Source organism: Elephantulus edwardii, unplaced genomic scaffold (assembly GCF_000299155.1).
Source record: "Elephantulus edwardii isolate Elephantulus edwardi_28Jun2011 unplaced genomic scaffold, EleEdw1.0 scaffold00041, whole genome shotgun sequence".
NCBI classification, from domain to species: Eukaryota; Metazoa; Chordata; class Mammalia; order Macroscelidea; family Macroscelididae; genus Elephantulus; species Elephantulus edwardii.
The window spans coordinates 4,390,286-4,411,309 of record NW_006399791.1 but is presented as its reverse complement, the minus strand read 5'-3'; the positions used below and the strand labels follow the sequence as shown (position 1 = coordinate 4,411,309).

General features: G+C 37.6%; 1 protein-coding gene across 1 annotated transcript in view; it reads right to left on the bottom strand.

Annotated features, from left to right (window-relative positions):
* Positions 1–21,024, bottom strand: part of LOC102867263 (hepatoma-derived growth factor-related protein 3-like) — an 82,685-nt gene that overhangs the window by 13,416 nt on the left and 48,245 nt on the right. The window contains exons 2-3 of the mRNA XM_006885203.1: positions 17,453–17,529; positions 8,207–8,345 (exon numbers count right to left, since the gene is read on the bottom strand). Coding sequence (XP_006885265.1) covers positions 8,207–8,345; positions 17,453–17,529 — 216 coding nt within the window. The remainder of the gene's footprint in view (positions 1–8,206; positions 8,346–17,452; positions 17,530–21,024) is intronic.

The window sequence follows — 21,024 nt, the reverse complement described above, 5'->3', positions numbered from 1 at the left end:
AGCTATGCGTCCCGATCAGGCCTCGGTCTGGTACCGGCGCATGTCCACAGTGTATCTCTGGGCGCCTGGACCGTGTTCGGCTCCATATTTTTCTTTGGCAGAAAAAATAGCACTTTGTCAGATGAAGCAGAGCACAAGGGAGCCTCAACAATTGAACTGCCAGAGTCTCCAAAGGGGTTTTATGTGGAGACAATTGTCATATATAAAGAAGATTTTGTTCCAGTTACTGAGAAAATCCACAGATTTTTGAAATCCTGGACTGGTGGCCCTGGTGCAGAATCATGACCAACCATGTCGGTTCAGCATGCATGTTGATAAATACTTTCACTGATTTCCATTTTATATTTGTGAGAAGAGTTTATGTGTCATTTACTTTTACCGTAAAAATAGTCAAGTAATAACATGCAATAAATATTCCCTGAGAAAGAAAGAAAAAAAAAAAAACAGTAACATCCATAGCAGTCCTTTTTTTAAGAAAGAGAAATAAATAAATAAAAACCATCTAGTTAGTCTTTACTATGTTCTATTTGAAGAAGACTTTCAATTTAAGGTTTAAAGATTATTTCAAGGCAATAGTTTTATGAGTTAACTTGTATGATTCCAGAAAGTCTAGTCTATGAAAATGTGAAATTCTCTTCTAAGTCCTCCCCCTTTGATTTGGGTTTTTCTCTCATATTTTTTTTTAAAATCAAAATGTTTAGTAATGTTAGCTAGGTACTATCCAGTTCTTCTGGTCTCATGATATAGGAGGCAGATTAGAGACACAACAGGCACTCTTCTCTTATTCGTGACTCATCTTCCTCTGTTGTTCCAGGTGACAAGTGGCCACTCTGCAAGTCTCTAAGACCCCAGAAACTATGATGAACTAAAGTAAAGTAGTATTGAATCTCTGAACACATTATAAAGCCAATTAACTTAGATGTTCCATGGAACAAAACAAAGACAAAATCTCCTAAGTGTTTGGCTTTATGTAAGCAGACTCAGTAACCACTCTCTTTTCCCTACTATTGTACTTGGATCTGTCAAACAACTTTTGCAAATTCACCTTTTATAGATATGATATTTACTGACAGCAATTCTAATAATCAGTTATGCAAATCTATCCTTAATTGATACACTTTTCCTATTATCACAAATCCCCCTTATTCCCTTTTCTCCCATCTTGGGTAACCACTAATAAACTTCGGTCTCTACAAACTTGCATATTTTTATCTTCTTATGTAAATGTGATGAACATTTGTCTTTTGGGAATTAGTTTATTCTGCTCAAAATAATGTTTGCTTTTTAAAAGTAAAATTTTTCTTTTATTTACTTATAAAGTTCATATACATTGTTTACTACACAGATTTTTCCCATCCCTCCCTCTACCCATCAAATTGTGTGAGCTATGATTAAACTCCCCCCCCCTTATATATTCCTGCTTCCCTTGGATCCTCAAACACATTCTAATGATGACTGATCGTCCTCTGCTGTTCTTATACAGAAAGAACAGTAATAATGGTCTTATACAGTTTTTACCCTTATGGGACTGAGTTAGTTTACTTAGCATAATGTTCTCTAGTCCCTCCCAAGTTTTGTAGTAATTTACAAAATCACTGCTCCTGCATGCTGTGTGAATGAACCATGATTTCTCAATCCATTCGTTTGTGGTTGGACATCTGGACTGTTTTCATATTCTTGTGATGGTGAATGAACACTGGTGTACAAGTCTCCATCTGTGCCTCAGTTCTCATTTTCTCAGGGTATATTTCAAGTAAGGGAATAGCTGGGTCATATGGAATTTCGATGCTCAATTTCAAAATAGTGTATACATACAATAACAAGTACCAAAATTCAGTCCTTTTAGTGGCTGAGTAGTATTCCACTGTATTTATGTACCACATTTTGTTTATTCATTTATCTGTTGACAAGCACGTAGGCATTTCTGGATGCCGTGAATAATGTTGCAATAAATACTTTGCTCTCCTTTCGAGTCTTTGGGTACATATATCTAGGACCAGAATTGCTGAGTAATATGGTGGCTCTAGTTTTAGTTTTTTGAAGACCCTCCACACTGTTTCTCCACAAGAGTTGTATAATTTTTCAATCCCACTAGCACTAGACAAAGGTTTCAATATCCTTTCATTCATTGTATTGGTTATTTTCTGGGTTTTGTTTGCTTGCTTTTAATTTTAGTTGTCCTTGTGGGAATGAAATGGCATCTGTCATTCTGACTTATATCTCCTTTCCCCCCCTCCAATATGCTTTATTCATTCCCCCACTTTTTTATACATATCAGTCAATTGAAATACAGCTTGGAACAGGTGGAACTCAACTTTTAAACTGACATTCTAACTCTTCAGCAACAATTTGTATGAATTCCTTTAGGTGATGTTCATGTGTCTATATTCTGTTTATGTTCTTCAAAAAGGTATCTGTAATGAATAAATCATTGAATGTACAAAAACGTCATTTAATCTCTGGCCTTCTTTCTTTAAGTTCTTATTTTCTAACAATCAGTATTTGTTATGCTTTCTAGTCACTAGTTATTATTTATGCAACTTTATTACATATTTCAACAATTCCAGAGTGCAAAAGTCAATGTTGTTATGTGTCATCAAGTCACCCACAACTCATAGTGATCCTATGTACAATAGCTTGGAACCCTGCCCTATCCTGGGTCAGTTTTACTGACTCTGACACACTTAATCCCACTGGCCCAGTTACTGTATCCCATGCAATGTCTTTTAATCCTGCACTGCCCCTCCACGCCTTCTAAGTATGATGGCCTTCTTCAAGGATTGTCCCTCCTGGCCATCAAATTTCTTGCCTTCAAGGAAAAAATTGGTTTCACTTTCTCCAGGACAGACCTATTTGTTCTCCTGGTGGTCCATGGTATGCTCAATACTCTTCTCCCGCACCACAAATCAAAGGCATCAAATCTTCTATCATCCTTAGTCATTGTCTAGCGCTCTGAAGCATAGCAAGTACTTGCTAAAATCACGGCCTGCATCAGTGTATCTCTTGATGGCTTAGTCTGTAGGGAGTTGTACTGCTAACCCAAAGGCCATGTCTCTGGTGGTTCAAATCCATTGGTGCCTCTGAGGCTAGGCAATCTCCTCCCATATAACTTAACAGCCTCAGAAACCAATTGGAGGGTCAGCTATGAGAGGGTTCTAACAAAATAGCAATGGATTTTGCTTTTTGTTGTGTGTGTGTGTGTTTTTTTTTAAGAAGGCTAATTACACTGAGCATTGGTTCATGTGATTAGTCAGTCATATTTGTTGAAATGGCTTTTTAAAAGTCCTTTATTCAGTTGTCTTTTTGTTGTTAAGCTGTCAAGGTTTTATACATGTTCTAGTTATTAGATTGCTAGATATAAATGATTTACAAAAATTTCTCCTAGTGGGTAGCTTATCTTTTCACACTTTGGTTAACCTTTTTTTTATGAACAAAAGTTTGTTTTTTTAAAAAAAATTATGAGGTCTCATTTATTACCCAAAGAGAGCTCTGGTGATGTAATCCACAGGGAGTTACCCAGTTAACTCAAAAGTCCCTCTCCTCTGGCAATTAAAATCCACTAGAGCTGAGTCAGTTCCAACTTGACAACAATGAGCTGAGCATTTTTCTTCCTTTTGTCTTTTGTGGTTTATACTTCGATTATAGAAGACTATCCATCGTTGAAAGCCAGGCTTGATTGTTCTAAGAATTTATGGTTTTAGATTCAATGTTTAATATTTAGATCCTTAATTAATTTAGAATTTATTTCTGTTTATGATGTGACATAGATTCTGCGGCATTTTATATAGTAATCCAATTCCCCTGCATCATTTACTGAAACGATTCTTCTTGCCCCATCACACAGGCTTAACATTCTTGTTAAAAATTTGTTGACCACAGATATACAGATTTATTTTTAGACTCTCAAGTCTATTCCATTGGTCTGTATGTCTGTTGTTAAAATAGTATGTTGTTGCTGTTTTGTGCCATCAAGTCGACTGTGACTCATAGCGACCTTATGCACAATAGCTCTAAACTCGGTCCTATCCTGAGTCTGTCTCACTGTCTCGGACACCCCCCGACCCCAATACTCTAATTACTGTGCCAATCTATGTCATCCAGGGTCTTCCTCTCCTGACTTTTCTCTCCACCCTTCCAAGCATGATGTCCTTCTCCAAAACTGGTCCCTCCTGGCCACATGCCCAAAGTACGTGAGATAGAGCTTCAAAATCCTTGCCTCTAAAAAGCCACTTGGCTTCACCCTCTCCAGGACAGATACATCTATTTGTTCTCTTGGCTGTCCATGGTATGTTCAATACTTTTCTCCAGTACCACAATTAAAAGGCAACAATTCTTCTTCTGTCATCTTTACTCATTGTTCAACTCTCTAACGCATAGGCAAGTATCCGCGAAGACCATGGCCTGGATTAGGCACACCTTCATCTCTTGAATGTTGCTGTTTAGTACTCTGGAGAGGTCCCTGACAGCAGATTTTCCTAATGCAATTCATCTTTTGATTTTGTGACTATGGTTCCAAGAGTACTGACTGTGGAACTGAGCAAGGTGAAATTGATAGTAATAGTATGAGACTATTCTGATTACTTGCTATCTGGTACTGTTGCATTGACTCAAATCAGTGACCTAAGTAAAAGAGACGGAAAACCTGGCCCGATCCTAGACGAGTCTTACATACTCTGCTGTACTCAAGCCCACTGTTACAGTCACTGTATCAATCTATATTGCAAAGGTCTTCTTCTCTTTCATTAAATCTCCACCTTTCTAAGTATCATATCCACTTAAAAAACTGGTTCCTTCTGATAGCATGCCCAATGTATATGTAAGACAGTCAGTCTAACAATCTTTCCTTCTAAGGAACACTCTGACTGCACTTCTTCCAATCCAGCTTTGTCTGTAATTTCAGCAGTCCATGGTATATTCACTACTCTTTGCCAGGGGCAAACTTTAAAGGCACAGATCTTTCTCTAGTCTTCCTTTTTCAGTATTCCATTTTCACAAGCATATGAAGCACTTTCAGCAAGCAAAGGGTGTCATCTGTAATGCAAATTGTTATTGAGTCTTCTTCTAATCCTGATGCTATTTTCTTCATGTAGCCCTGCTTCTTGGATCATGTGTTCAGCATACAAGTTGAGTATGTGTGGTTAAAGGACATTACCCTGGCACACAACCTTCCTTTTTAAATCATCCAGTATCACTCTGTTCTGTTCAAATGGTTGCATCTTGACCTATGTACAGGCTCTGAATGAACACAAGTGTTCTAGGATTTAGATTCTTCTCAGTGTTTTTATCCAAAATTTGTTATAATCCACACAGTGAAAATGCCTTTGCACAGTCAATAAAACAAAAGTAAACATTTTTCTATTATTTTCTGCTTTCAGATCCATCCCATAACAGTAATAATACATCCTTGTTCTACTACCGCCTCTGAGTCTAGCTTGAGATTTTGATTACTGGAGTTACATAATGTTTTAAGATTAAGAAATTTGAGTCTTCCACTTTGTTCTTTTATTTCAACACTGTTTTAGCTGTATGGCTCTAACTGCCCTTCCATATAAATTGAGGATCATTTTGTTGTTTGTTTTTTTGTGTGGGTCTGTTCTTGATTAGCCTTAAAATAATCTGAGAGAGAATAAAAGATTAATTGCTTCAAGTGACTGGCTCACACAATTAGGTGGCCTGGAAAATCCAAAATCTACAGGTGAGGCAGCAAGGTTGGAGACACCAGTTAGACTACAAGAAGAGTGTGAAATCAAGAAAGATTTCTGCCAAAATATCTGCTTCTATATTGAGTTCCATTGTGATTTTTTAGTTGTTAGGTGCCACTGAGATGAGTAGGACTGGTTTTTTTTTTTAAATCTATATACTCCTAGAGTTTTGACGAAGATTACAGTGATTGTAAAAATCACTGTGGGTAGTATTCACCTAACAGTATTGTCTTCCAATCCATGAGCATGGAACATCTTTCCACTTATTTAAATCTTTAATTTCTTTTACCAGGTGTTTAATAGTTTTCATTGTGTAAATCCTAATGTCCCTGGTTAGAATTACTACTAGGAACTTCATTTCTTAGATGCTATTATAAATGTAATTTCCCCCTTTATTTTCCCTTTCAATTTCTCATTGATGGTGTATGAAAATCCATGTTCTTTTTTTCTTGCTGACCTTATCCCTGCAACTCTGCTAAATTCTTCTATTAGCTTTAAAGTTATTTGGATTCTTGGTTATTTTCTATACAGGATCATATTATCTAGCAGTAGAGATAATTTTATCTCTCCTAATGTAGCTATTTTTTATTTCTTTTTCCTATATTTTTGCTGTGGCTAGGACTTCTAAATACCGAAGAGGAGGGGTGAGAGCCAGCACCCTTGTCTTGATTAAAGACTCTATTTTCATTGGAAGGAGTTTAGCTTATTGTTATAGGTATTTTTTTAAACTAAGAAATACATTTTTCTTAATAAAAAAATTTATGCGTATGCAGAAGGAGCTCTGGTGGCCTTGTGGTAAACTGAACTGCAATCCCAAAGGCACGCAGCAGTTTGAACACACCAGCTGCTCCGCAGAATGAACAATTTCCTCCTGTACAATTACTGCCTCTGAAAACCCACCGGAGGGTAAGCTCCGGGTTGGTTCCAACTTGATAGTATATAGCAACATGCAGGATTATAACTAACTGATCCTTTTAATGGGAAAGCCTGGTAATACAAAATCTCATCCTTTGATTTTAGTGTTTTGTTTTTATTTTTTTTTAAAGACCTGTTTATTATGATTTAAGTGTAGGTTCACAGAGTAGACTGGTTTTCCATTCAACCATTCATGCACATTTGTTTTACACTGCAATAGCACTCTTTAGATTTCTTCTGTGATTCTTCTTTCCATTCATTCTAATATCCTTTCCCTTTCTGAGCTTTATCACTGGGCTGATTAAGTACCTACCTGGTGTTACAGTTTACTTTATTGGCCTTTAAGTTTGACTTAAAGATGAGCACATGGATGAATTCTTTTCCAGACTCAAAAGTTAACTAAGGGCCATAGTCTCAGAGGTTCCACTTGTCTTTATCAGTAAACCTAGCCATTATTATAACTAAGCTTTGTTCTACATTTTCCTCCAAGCTTATGTAAGACCCTAGTATTGTGATGCCTTTCAGAGGGGTCAACTCAGAAGGCTACTTGTGGTAGCTTAGTACCATCTAGTTTTTCTGATCTCAGGGCTGTGGTCATTGAGATTTGTGAAGATCATTAGCATTATGGATTAATTGTTACCATCTGCCTTTGACAGTTCTCACTTTTCTTTTCTCTGGAAAGGAGAGATCAAGACTTGTATCTTAGATGGCCATTTGAAAGATTTTCAGTCACTACAGGATGTAGTGAATATTATAGGATGTAATAAACAGGATGTAGAATATTAATATAAACATATAGGATGTAGAATATACCTTCATGGGCTATGTTATACCAATTGACTTTCATGTCCCCCAAGACGATGGTCCTGCGAATCCAGATCAGTGACTGACTCATTCCCAGTGGGCACTGGATTTCAATGACACGTAAGAAGTTTACCTCTGCCTCCTGTTGGCTCTACTGGATATATATGGGTATACTTACAACACAAATAAAAAAAGAACATGGAAATTTTTTCTGCCAAATCTATACATGGAGCCCTGGTGGTCTAATGCATTTCTTTTGGGCTGCAAATCAAAGAATCAAGAGATTCAAATGCACCATGTGATCACAAGAAAGAGATGCACAGTCTCCTCATCAAGATTTACAGCCTCAGAAACTTTCTCAAGATTATGAGTTAGCATCAATGCTTTCTATTTCTTGGGTTTTTTTTAAACCTATATATAGCCCTGGGTATAGTTTCTTTCATTCATCCTTATTTATTCATCTTGTCTGTCTACTCACATATCCACTTGTAATGTACTGAGAATGCAGGATTATGTATGTAATTTTATTTGTTTCTGTTGTCTATAACTCTTGAACACCTTATAAAATATTCTTAACATTTTTAAAATAATGGTCTGGCAAATTAAATTTTCTACTGACCACTTGATCTCTGGATTACAGAATTTAATCAAAATTACTGCTGGAACCAAAAAACATTCTGACTTCAAACAGATAGTGACCATTAGTATCGAGGACATAAAAGACAGGACTGAAAAAGAAAAACTAAAGAAAAGAGGTATCATGAGGGATAACAAAATAAACTTACTTGGTATCCAGTAAACTTTACTCCTGGGTTATTTTCTATTTCCCACAACCCTTCATTAAATCCTTTCCGTTTATTTGACTTTCCAAATTTGTCTTTGTATTCTTTATATGGGAAAAGGTCTTTGGGACCTAGAAATGCCCTGCAGGGAAATATTAAAAATAGTCATGACACTATAGCCTTCAAGAAAATAAGATAATTTAAATATCAGTTTCAGTTTATATAAGTGTATATATAAACTCTCTAAGATATATATATATCTGAACATGTTTCAGATGAAAAAAAAATATGAATAGCTGAGATACAAGCAAGCAACCCTGGCTTGTATTACTTTAAAATTTGCTTCTAAATTAGTAATGTCTTTTTTGTTGGCTTTTTTTTAAAATTATTAACTTTAATGCATGTTTACAGAGACTTTGGATTTCCATTCATTCATTGTTGTATTTTTCTCCCTGCCCAGCCCTTCCCTCCAATCACTCTTCTCTTTGAAAAGTAAAAAATTCATTGTTGTGCAATCCTTCCCCCAAGTCCACTCCAATATGCAGCCTTCATTCTAGACTCCTGTCATGATAATAATACCTAGTCATATATTGCTTTTAAACAGTTCTCTCCCTCATCTGTTTCAATGCAGTATACATTATTTATTCCCTCTTTCTCAGTCTCCCCTCAATCCTGATGTCAGTCCCATTTTACAACAGTGGTACTATGTAGTATTTGTCCTTTTGCGACTGAGATATATCACTCACATAATGCCCTTCAGGGTCCTCCATTTTGTACAATATTTCATGAGTTCTTTGTTTTTCAATGCTGCACAGTATTCCATTGTGTGAATATACCACAGCTTCTCTATCCCTTTGTTTGTTGATGGGCACTTAAGTTGTTTCCAACTCTTTGCTATTGTGAACAAAGCTGCAATAAACATGGGTGTGCATACATCTGCTTGGGTGGCAGTTATGGTTTCTTTAGAGGTCTCTTCTTTGTTTTAAATTTGGTTTTTAGTTACACACTGACTGAATGACTAACTCATTGCAGTGGGTTTTTGGAAGCCACAAATCACATGGGAGGAAGCCGCAAATCACATGGGAGGAGTGTCTATCTTTCTTCCAAGGAACAACTAGTGAATTTAAACTATCTGCCTTTGAGTTGGCAACACAACTCCTTACTCAGTAGGCCACGAGAGCTTCTGTTACACAAGTACCATTAAATAAGTTTACTTCAGCACTTAAATTATCACCTTATATTAAAGTTTGTTTATATTAAAAGGCTTTTATTTATGTTAATTTTAACATACATTTAGAAAAGGGTTTTATGAAAAATTATAGCAACCATATGACTATGAGATCAAACAAATATATAATTCAAGTATCACATTAGGGAGTTCTGGTGACCGAGTGGTAAGAAGCTGTGCTGCAATCCCAAAGACATGCGGTTTGGATATACAAGCTGCTCCACAGGAGAAGGATGGACAATCTCCTTCCATGTGTTAATTGCTTCTGAAAACCTGCTGGAGGATCATTTATGGATTAATTCCAATTTGACAGCACGCAACAGCAATATCACATCAATACATAATTCACTAATACTTTTATATATTTTTAAAAAATCTTTTAAGTGTTTGCTGAGGCACTAAGTATAAAAATATGAGATGGATTACATCTCAACATCAAAAAACCAAAAATCCTCACCACTGGACCAATGGAGAAAAGAATGAAGTTGTCCACGATTTCCTTTTACTTGGATCTGGAATTTACACTCATGGTAACAGAAGTCAAGAAATCAAAAGGCAAGTTACATAGGGAAGTCCTTTCCAAAGTGCTAAAGAGCAATGATGTTGGTTTAAAGACAAGGTTTGAGTGATCCAAGCCATTCTATTTTCAACTGCTTTCTATGCATATAAAAACTGGACAGTGAATAAGGAAGACTGAAGAACAATCAATGCCTTTGACCTGTGGAGAAGAGTACTGAACACAGCATGGACCGTCAAAAGAACAAACAAGTCTGCCTTGGAGGTATCAGTCAGGGTGCTCCTTAGAGGCAAAGATGGTGCAATTTCACCTTGCACACTGAGAGTGTGTTGTCAGGAGGGGACAGCCCTTGGAAAAACCCATCATTACTGGGAAATGCAGAGGGTCAGAGAAAGAGGAAGACCCTCAAGAAGATGGACTGACAATTCACTGTTGTAACAACAGGCTCAAGCATATCAGAGATTGGGAGGATGGTAAGGACAGGACAAGGTTAAGAACTGTTGTTCACACAGCTACTGTGAGAGCGCAGAATCCTAACCACTAGACCCCAGGGAACGTCACACAGCTACTATGAGTCACAGTCAACTAGATGGCACCTAATAACAACAATAAATGAAAATACAAAAATAGAAATAGTAGGGTATATATGATCTTATCCAATATAAACCTTATCCCAAAATAATTATCACCATTGGAAAATAAATTTGTACTTCTGTCATTACGTGCCATCGAGTCTCTTGAGACTCTAAGTGACCCTATAATACAATAGCTCTGAACGCTGTTCTATCCTGAGCCAACTTTACTGCCTCTCACACACCTACCCTCATTAACCCAATCACTGAGTCAATCCATCTCATCCATGGTCTTCCTCTCTTGCATTGATCCTCTACCTTCCGAAGCATGATGTCTTTCTCCAAGGACTGGTCCCTCCTTACAACAAGCTCAAAGTATGTCAGACGGAGATTAAAAATCCTTGCCTCCAAGGAATGGCCTGGTTTCACCCTCTCCAGGAGAGACTTATTTATTCTCTTAGCAGTCCATGGTATATTCAATATTCTTCTGCAGCACCACAACTCAAAGGCATAGATTCTTCTTCTACTATCCTTAGCTATTGTCTAGCTCTCTGATGCATTTCAAGTAATTGTGAAGACCATGGTCTGGATCAGGCGCAACTTAGACTACCATCACTGCTATTCAGTACTCTGGAAGGTCCCTGACAGATTTTCCTAAGGCAAACCATCTTTTGATTTCTTGGCTGTTGGTGCCAAGAGTGTTGACTGTGAAACCTAGCAAGCTGAAGCTGTTAAGCATATCAATCTCTTCTCTATCATGATGCTGCTGATTGGCCCAGTGGTGAAAATTTTTGTTTTCTTGATGCTGAGCTTCAATCCATATTGAAGGCTGCAGTCCTTGATCTTCTGAAGCAAGTGCCTCAGGTCCTCCTCAATTTCAGCAAGCAATGTTGTATCATCTACATAATGCATACTGTGATGAGTCTACCTCCAATCCTGATGCCCATTACTCCTCATAGAGCCTAGCCTCCACAATGATGTTCCACATATAGATTGAAAAGTTATGGTGATAGGATGCTTCTCTGATGTACACTTTTCCTGATTTTGAACCATGAAGTATCTCCTTGCTCTGTTCGGATGACTGCCTTCTGGTTCAAGTATAGGTTTTGTATAAGCACAATCAAGTGTTCTGGGATTCCCATTCTGTTCAAAGTTAGCTGCAATGTGTTGTGATCCATGCATTCAAGTGCCTTTGCATAGACAATGAAATACAGATAGACATTCCTCTGGTACTCTCTACTTTCAGCTAAAAATTTCTAAAAGTAAGGCATTTGAAATAATAAAATGGTTGACATAAGGTCTGAATCAAAATTCCATTTGCTTCCAAGTTCCTGCTTCTTCATTCCTGAGGATATAACCTCAACTTCCTCTCATTTATATGCATTTGGCCTTCAGCCTTAAGCTGCACCAGACTAGAAGACCGTGGGCCATATCACTTGTTTAGCATGGAGGTCAGGATGGTAGCTTAGTGAATGGAGACGGAGGACAGGAATGCACTTAGAAGAGCAGTGCACTCAGGAAGAACATGGTCTGCAGTGGGGTTGCTGATGTTATGCTCACTTGGTGACCATCACACAAATCTCTTCCTCATCTTTATTATAAAAGCATAACTCTTTCTCCATGCCTTTGAGCACTGTAGATTCCTACCTGCCTTGTTTCTCCAATCTGAGAAATTAGCATCCATAAGTCTCTTTGCTTTTATTTCAAAAGGGTGTGAATTCTTATGTGTCAACAGACTAAATACTTGAGTCAGTTAATAGAGCTGAGCATTTAAGTTAGAGTTTCCATCATTATTACCTAAATTATTTGGAGTCCTGGCAGACTCCTTTGAAGTTTCCATTATTAACTAAGATTCATTTATTCATTCATTCATCCTCTATTTAGTGAACATCTATTATGCATCAGCCACCATTCCAGTGGAGCTAGAGATTGTGAGAGGACCAGTGGAACAAACATCTCTCCCTCATGGAATAAGTAATGTAATGGTGCAGTTTAGGCAAATAAGAAGGGTAAATAAAATACATAGTGTGCCCAAATGGCCTAGCTAAGAAAATAAATAAAAGAAGTGAAGCAACTCAGGTGTCAACTAGGAACGAGTGGAATACGCTCAAAGAAGAGCAAATGCAAAGGCCAGAGTGAGATTAAGTTCAAGAAACAGAAGAGGCTAAAGGGGGAGAGTACTATGCAATGGCAAATTGATAACTCAGGCCCTGGGAGGTCACTGTAAGAGCTCTGGGCGAGCTGGCAGCCCATCAGAGGTTTTTCAAAATGATAATTCATATTTTAAGAGATGGCTCTAGAGTTCGGAGGACATATCTAAGTTAGAGACATGAATCTAGGAATTATCACCTGCAGATGATACTTAAAGCTTTGATACAGCTTAGTAGTTTGTTGTTGATGGTTTTAAGTTCCATTTCCTGACTGTGTTTCAGTATTGATCCTTCACACTGATCACATCGAAAACTTCAAGCTCATAAAAAAGTGAGTATGGTTTTTGACTCCAGACCAGTTTAAGAAATCAAACTTTCCCTATTAGTTCTTCGTTTACTGCAGAGCCAGAATGACTTTATTTCAGTGAACCAAGAAAGAGTTTAGCAGATTCCTAAATTTTTTTTAAAAAATAACTTTTTAAAAAACAAGCAAATGGAACTGAACATTAGAAAGAAACAGATTTTGGGAATGGCGATTCTACTGTCACAGTACTTTGTCTTGAATAATATCAAACTCTGGCAGCCTTTGACTCTACACACAGGTGCCGATTATGAGCTAGGCCGCCAGAGCAGCACACAGACCACCAGCTGGGGATGCTGACCAAAATCTTAACTAGGCCATAAGAATCAGAGTTAATGGTTATTATTTTTGGATGAAAGAGTTAATAATTTCTATTCATCCTTATTTTATTAATAAAATGCATAATTATCTGTTATGTAAGTCCTGCTACAGAGAACAGAAAGTATTTTCATGTGAACAAAATGGTGGCCTTGCCCTCTCTTCCCTAGGAAAGGCTTTAAATGACAAGTGGCCATGTTAGCCGCTGTCACAGAGTAATCACGAGTCAACTATTCTATAGTAAGTTCTTATTTCTGATAGATTGCCTCTCCCCTAATATACAGATAATTCTAGACATCAAACCCATTTTGAATTGGTTATTTTATTACATGTTTTACATTTAAAGGGCAGCCAGAAACAAAATTATTCAAAGTCACATGCCCTAAGAATGATATTTTTCTTCCCCCCTGGCCAAGGCTGCCTTGAAAACGGAAAAGATCAAAACTCCTAGAGCTACGTTATATATACAGAGTAGAACTCTCTGGGCATTAGAATACAATCAGTCACATCTGGAGGAGAACCCTGCCTCTACATGAGGGTAAGCCTTTGGATGACTTATAACTAGAGCTCACAGAATCTCTTGTTAAGTTCCTCACCTTTCCCATACCTTTGAGATTTTGACTACTTAATTAAAATTCATTGAACAGGTAGTTTATTACCACTGGCTAACTGCTGTGCACACAGGAGTAAGCAACGTGAACTCTGCCTTTACAGAAGGGTTGAATATTAGGTACGTGCCTTGCCAGAACTTACTTGCCAGGGCATATAATCTCAGTTTTATGCCTAATAGCCAGTGACACAGTTGTTCATGTGCTGGACTGCTAACTAAAAGACTGGCAGTTTAAATCCACTAACCACTCAGGGAGAGTAAGAAAGCAGTCTCCTTCTGTGAAGATATATAGGAAACCTAATGAAGAGAGTGAGAATTGACATAGTGGCAGTGGCCGAGTTTAATATTGAGTAAACCTTCACTCAAAACAACATTAAATGCAAGGTTATTTGAAATTCCTTCCTTGTACTCTAGGTATTTATTAAAAAGATCTATACCTGGATCATCAATCTGTATGCAGAACAGATTATCCAGGAGGCTGGGATCTATGAGGAGAAATGTGGGGTTAAGATTGGTGGAAGATCTATCAAAAATCTGCGATATGCAGATGACACAACCCTGCTTGCTGAAAATGAGCAGGACCTGAAGCACTTGCTGCAGAGGGTCAAGGACTGCAGCTTCCAATATGGACTGAGGCTCAATGTCAAGAAGAAAAAGATTCTCACCACTGGACCAACTGGCAGCATCAGGATGGATGGTGAAGAGACCGAGATTGTTTACAGCTTCAGTTTGCTTGGCTCCACAGTCAATAGTCTTGGCACCAGCAGCCAGGAAATTAGAAGACATACTGCCATGGGAAAGTCGGCTGTTAGGGACCTCTCCAAAGTACTGAAGAGCAATGGTGTCTCTTTGGAGACTAAGGTGCATCTGATACAGGCTATGGTCTTTGTTATCACTTGTTATGCATCAGAGAGTTGGACAATGACTAAGGAGGATAGAAGAAGAATTGATGCCTTTGAGCTGTGGTGCTTGGAGAAGAGTATTGAGGGTACCATAGACTGCTAGGAAAGGGTCAAACCGGACGGCTCCTTGGAGGCAAGGATTCTAAGGCTTCGTCTAACATACTTTGGACATGTTGCAAGGAGGGACAGACCCTTGGAGAGAGACATCATGCTTGGTAGGGTGGAGGGACAGCGCAGAAGGGGAAGGCTCCCTATGAGGTGGATTGATTCAGTGACTGGGGTAATCGGAATGGGTGTATCGGAGACGGTGCAATTGGTACAGGACAGAGAAGAGTTTAGGGATGTTGTACATAGGGTTGCTATGAGTCGCAAGCGACTCGACGGCACATAACAACAACAACATACCTGGATAGCAAAACCACACGATATTTTACAGGTACTTGTTAGAACTGCTTTTATCAAGGTAAGCATCGTAATAAGCTACTGACTTCTATTGAGGATACTGTAAGAAAAAGCTCTGTGAAACTCTTTACACAGCTCACTGGAATGATTTGGTTGTATTCACCAGCAATATACCAAGTGCCAAACTCTTTAAGGACATCTTTTATTTCTAGTAGCTTGCAAAATGCCTAAAAAAGTTTATTAAATGAATGGAAACTATCCCCCTTAAATAATATGATAAATGGTTGATTTTGATGTTTATATTAGAAGTGTGATAATTTTACTTACTAAATCCCATCTTTTTCTATCCCAGAAATAGAATTATGTCACTTAAAATTAGGTCCAAAATGAAAAGAAAAACAATGATACAGGAATAAAATGAGAACTAGGATTGAGACAAATACAAAATTCTGTATTAAAAATTTATTTCTTTATTAGAGATAAATAATTTCATTCTAAGCTTTCTAGAAAGCTCTCTAAGGAGGAAAATGTGATTAATAAAATTAGTTCCAACAGTTAGAGTTCCTACTAGCTTCAAAGAAAAACAAAACTACTCAACTGAAACAAACCTGTTTTTCACATCAAAGGGGGGGGGAAGAAATTCGATTGGAGGACGCTCTTCTGACTGACTGTCTTTCATGATAAGAATGTGGAAGATGTCAAACTGACAGAGATCTCTATTGATTCAAAGTTCATACCTCTTGTTTTTAAGTGCCGTCGAGTCACAGGTGACTCATAGCAACCCTATGAAGGAGAGTCCTTGGTGCTTGCGTGCCTTTCTCCCTCTCCAGGTTCATAGGGTTTCTGGAGGCAAGCTATTACGGAAGTGGATGCCACTCCTCCTTCCATGCTTGTTTTAATCAGGGAGCTCCACCCCACTCCCTGTCCGCATTGGGTAGTCAACCATTACATTTGACAAAGGTGGGCCCTCAGGCCTGTCTTTCATTGTTTTTGTTCAGACATTCCTCTATGTCATATAGCCCTGGTGTACAAGTTGCTGTACTGCACTTGTGGTTGCTGTGAGGCAAACACTGTGACACTGATGTGTCAAATGCATTAATGGTTGGTTGTGTTCATACCTCTACTGATAAGCAAACAAAAGGTAAGATCTTGGACAGAGGCATAAGATTTCATGGTAAGTTTTTATTCTTTCCTCACACTTGCAATTTCTATTCCATCTGTTTTCCATATTGTAAATAGCCATATACAGTACTACTGTGTCAGCGAGTGCCAAATGTACCCTATTATATACTGTTCTCTTCTTTTGCTCTGGTGGCGTAGTCTGTAGGGAGTTGCACTGAGAACACAAAGGTTTTGTTTTATAATATTAATTGGTAATATTAAAAGACTGTTGCATCAGTTTTTTAATAAGGAGATAAGGGCAATCCTGGGAAATGGTAGGACAATAAGACTGAAGGAACTTGGGTCCTTAGGTCAGAGTTGTTTTCTAACCTGAACTATTTCTAAATCTCTGAAATGTTTCAAAAGAAAGAAACTTCTATATTATGTGAGACTCTGCTGTATTTTCAGGTTTCTTTATTATAAGAATTTTAGCCTGTATCCTAACCAACAATAGCTAGAAAATCTTAAAAATATTTTATGTTTAACTCAGGGCTCAGCAAGCTAGAAGAGACTGAGAGAACAAAGTTTGTTCTATGAGATAAGAACAAAAGAAATTTCTCCAAAAGGGAAATATCAATATCCAGAAAAGAAATTACCAGGAATGTAAGAGGGCCACCTAGGGCTTAAGAGTATATAAAACAAGATTTCTGGGTAATACCGAACATTAAAGCAGAATAAAAATGATACTAAAAAAAATAGGCTTTCAGTCATTAAGAATTCTAAGATGAAAACTTTTCAATATTAAGAATTAACAGTTTTATAAAACTGATCATATTGTTTTAACAATATAGAAAATGTTATACATTTTCAACTAACAGGGCAGTTTTCCACATCCATTGCAACTGAGTAAATTCTGATTTATTGTGACTCTCCATTAGGTTGCCAAAGCTGGCTATCTTTCAAGGAGGAAGCTGACCATCTTTCTCCCAAGGAGCAGCTACTGACCTCTGAATTCGCAGCCTGGTACCATACTTATTATGCCACCAGAATCAACCTAAAGTTGAAATGTCAAAGTTTTGTTCACTTACGTTTCATGGGTGCCAAAAAAGAAGATAGGATATTTGTTTGCTGGAGGCTTCACAGCTCCTTCTGGGAGTTCATCAATCTATTAAAGATAAATGTAGTTTATTATATATTTAGTCAAATAATACAGTATATTCAGTATAAATACAATATAAACATTGTTTCAAAACCTTATTCCTAATTTCAAAGCAAAATTACTCCCCGTAAAATCCTAAAATTTTGTTTTCTCAAACTGTATAAAACAAATGCATAAAACAATTGTATAAAACAGTTTATATTAGGCCCATCACATACTCCAAAAACTGATTATAATTGTACAGCAACTGTCCTAGAAAAAGAATTCATATCAGTAACAAGAAACAATAAAAGGCGGGGATCTGGATAGACAGGGTAATAATGGTGGGCAGGGTTTAATGGTGACTGATTTTATAAAACATAATGAATATGAATGATTATATGAAACACAATGTGAATGAAGGATACCGTGAAACTACTGTCTATAACTATTGTGTTTCTCCAAGTTCAATGAGTTTCCAGAGGTTTAGGAAGTGAACGTCACTCCTGCTTCCAAACCTGAAACAATCTTGAATCAATCTGGGAGCTCCACCAAACACTGCCCATGACGGGTAGCCATTTCGGTGTCTGGCACAACTATGGCACAGTTGTTCCATTATGGCATTTGTGACCAAAATGGCACAAGATTCAGTGTCACAGCAAACCCAGATTACCTCATCCAACCAAATTTACCAGACTGTTGTATGACTTAGAAGAATGTTACTCCAAAATATAGTAACAATGGATTAAAATATAATTGCTCAGGCCCAACTTTTAAACATAAGGGCCTCCCAGGAAGTCTTGTTAATTCTAAACAAGAGACTTAAACACATAGAAAGAGAAAAATCCTACAATTTCAATTTTACCTCAAGATTTTTTTTTTATATTTTTAATCAACATCTACAGAGATCTTGGATTTCCATTCATTCATTGCTGCACTTACCTCCCCGCCCATGCTCCCCCCTTCCCCCCCAGTTCGCTCCTCTCTTTCAAAAGTAAAAGAAACACTCCTTCCCTGGTACACAATCCCCCTTCACCCCTCCCACCGTCCCAAGTACACTCCACCACACAACCCCAATTGTGGACTTCCGTGATAACCATAAGACCCTATCATACATCAAAAATACAAAAAAAGTAAGAATGAGAAGAAACTTAATCAACTCACTGCCATCAAATTGAATGAAGGCTGCACAGTGGAGCGGACTTGGGGGGAAGGGATTGCATACAAACAAGAGTGTTTCTTCAAGAATAGTGAATTGGGGGGAGAGGTGGGCAGTGAGAAAAGTGTAACAATGAATGACTAGAAACCCTAAGTCTCTGTAAACTTTCATTAAAACACACACACACACACACACACACACACACACACACACGCCATTTCTCAAAAGATATGTAAATGGCCTAGAAGCACATAAAAGATGATCAACACTATTTTTCAAAAGAGTCAGATCATCTACAATGAGGAGAAGATAAAATAGATGAATGGGACCTTCTAAGAATCAAATCCCTATGGACATCCCAAAACTTCTCTATCAGGGTAAAAAGGGAAGCCACAAACTAGAAAAAGTATTTGATAATGACATGTCAGATAGGGGCTTCTATCTGGAATTTATAAAATACTTGAACACAACAAGATAAACAATCCAATTGAAAAATGGGCACAGGATATGAACAGACACTTCATCAAAGACATTCAGATGGCCAACAAGCACATGAAGAAATGTTCAAAATCCCGAGCTTTAAGAGAGATGCAAATCAAAACAACTATGATGTATCATCTCACCCCAGTAAAAATTTCAAAATTTAACAAAACAGCAACAAATGCTAGCGAGGTTGTGGAGAAAATGGAATCCTTATTCACTGTTGGTGGAAATGTACAATGGTGCAACCACTGTGGAAGGCAGTATGGCACTTGCTCAGAAAGTTGCAAATAGAGATACCATTTGACCCAGCAATTACACCACTGGGAATAAACCGTAAAGAAATCATAACTGCCACCCAAACAGATATATGCACACCCATGTTCATCGTGGCTTTGTTCACAATAGAAAGGATTTGAAAACAACCTAAATGCCATCAACAAACAAATGGATAGAGAAGCTGTGGTATATTCACAAAATGGAATACTACGCTGCATTGAAAAACAAGGAACTCATGCAATATTATTCAAAATGGGTGAGCCTGGAGGACATTATGTTGAGTAAAGTATCTCAATTACAAAAGGACAAATATGGCATAGTGCCACTGTTGTAAAACAGGATTGACGTTGTGGTTAGAGGGAGACTGAGAAGAAAGATGGGATAAATAATGTATACTGTATTGAAACAGATGAGGGAGAGAACTGTTTAAAAGGGCAATGTGATTAGGTACTATTGCCATGACAGGAGCCCAGAATGAAGGCTGCATAGTGGAGTGGACTCAGGGGGGAGGGATTGTATAAAATAAAATAATTTTTCTTTTACTTTTCAAAGAGAAAAGCAAATTGGGAGGAAGGGGTGGGCAGGGAGAAAAGTACGACAATGAATGAATGGAAATCCTCAGTCTCCGTTAACTTTGTAAAATTAATGAGAATAAAAATTTTTTTAAAAAAAGAAAAAAGTAAAGAATAAAAAAGATTCAGATAAAAACCACAATGAGATTACTACTCCATACCTTACTGGGGTATGGCTATTATCAAACAAAGAGAAAATACCACGTATTGGAGGAAATGTGGAGAAACTGGAACCCTGCACACTGACAAATGATGCAGCCACTGTGGAAAATAGTTTGGTGTTTCTTCAAAATGTTACAACATAGAATTAACATACAACTCAACAATTCAAATGATAAAGAACAGAAGGCAGAGATTCAAACTAATACTTTACAAAAATGTTTCGACAGTACTGTTATTTATAGCAGTCCAAAGTTGGAGATAACTCAAGTATCCTCAATGGATAAACAAAATGCAGTACATAGACAAAATGAACTATTAATTGAGATTACAAAGGAATGATGTTCTAATATATTCTTAACATGTATGAATCATAAAATCATTATGAAATTAAATAAGCCAGATACAACAGGCCAGATACTGAATGATTCCAGTTACATGATGTTATTAGGTGCCAGCAACTCAATTATGACTCACCGCGACCCTGTAAACAACACTTTGAACCTGCTCTATTCTGCACCATCATCACAGCCTCTGTCATGCTCAAGTCCTGTGTCAATCCATCTTGTTTAGGGTCTTACCTTTCTTTCCCTGCGCCTCTACATTTCCCAGTATGTATGTTTCAAAGGTCTCCTGAATATATGGCCAAAGTAAGTGAGACGAAGTTTCACAATCCATGCTTTTACAGAGCACTCTGGCTGCACTTCCTTCAGGATAGATTTGTGGGTTTTTTTGGCAGTCCATGGGATATCCCATACTATTTGCCAACATCTCCCTTCCTTGGCTCTGGTTGTTGGTGCATATATTTGAATGATAGTGGTATTCACTGGACTTCCTTGTATGAGTATAGATATTATCCTGTCACTGACAATA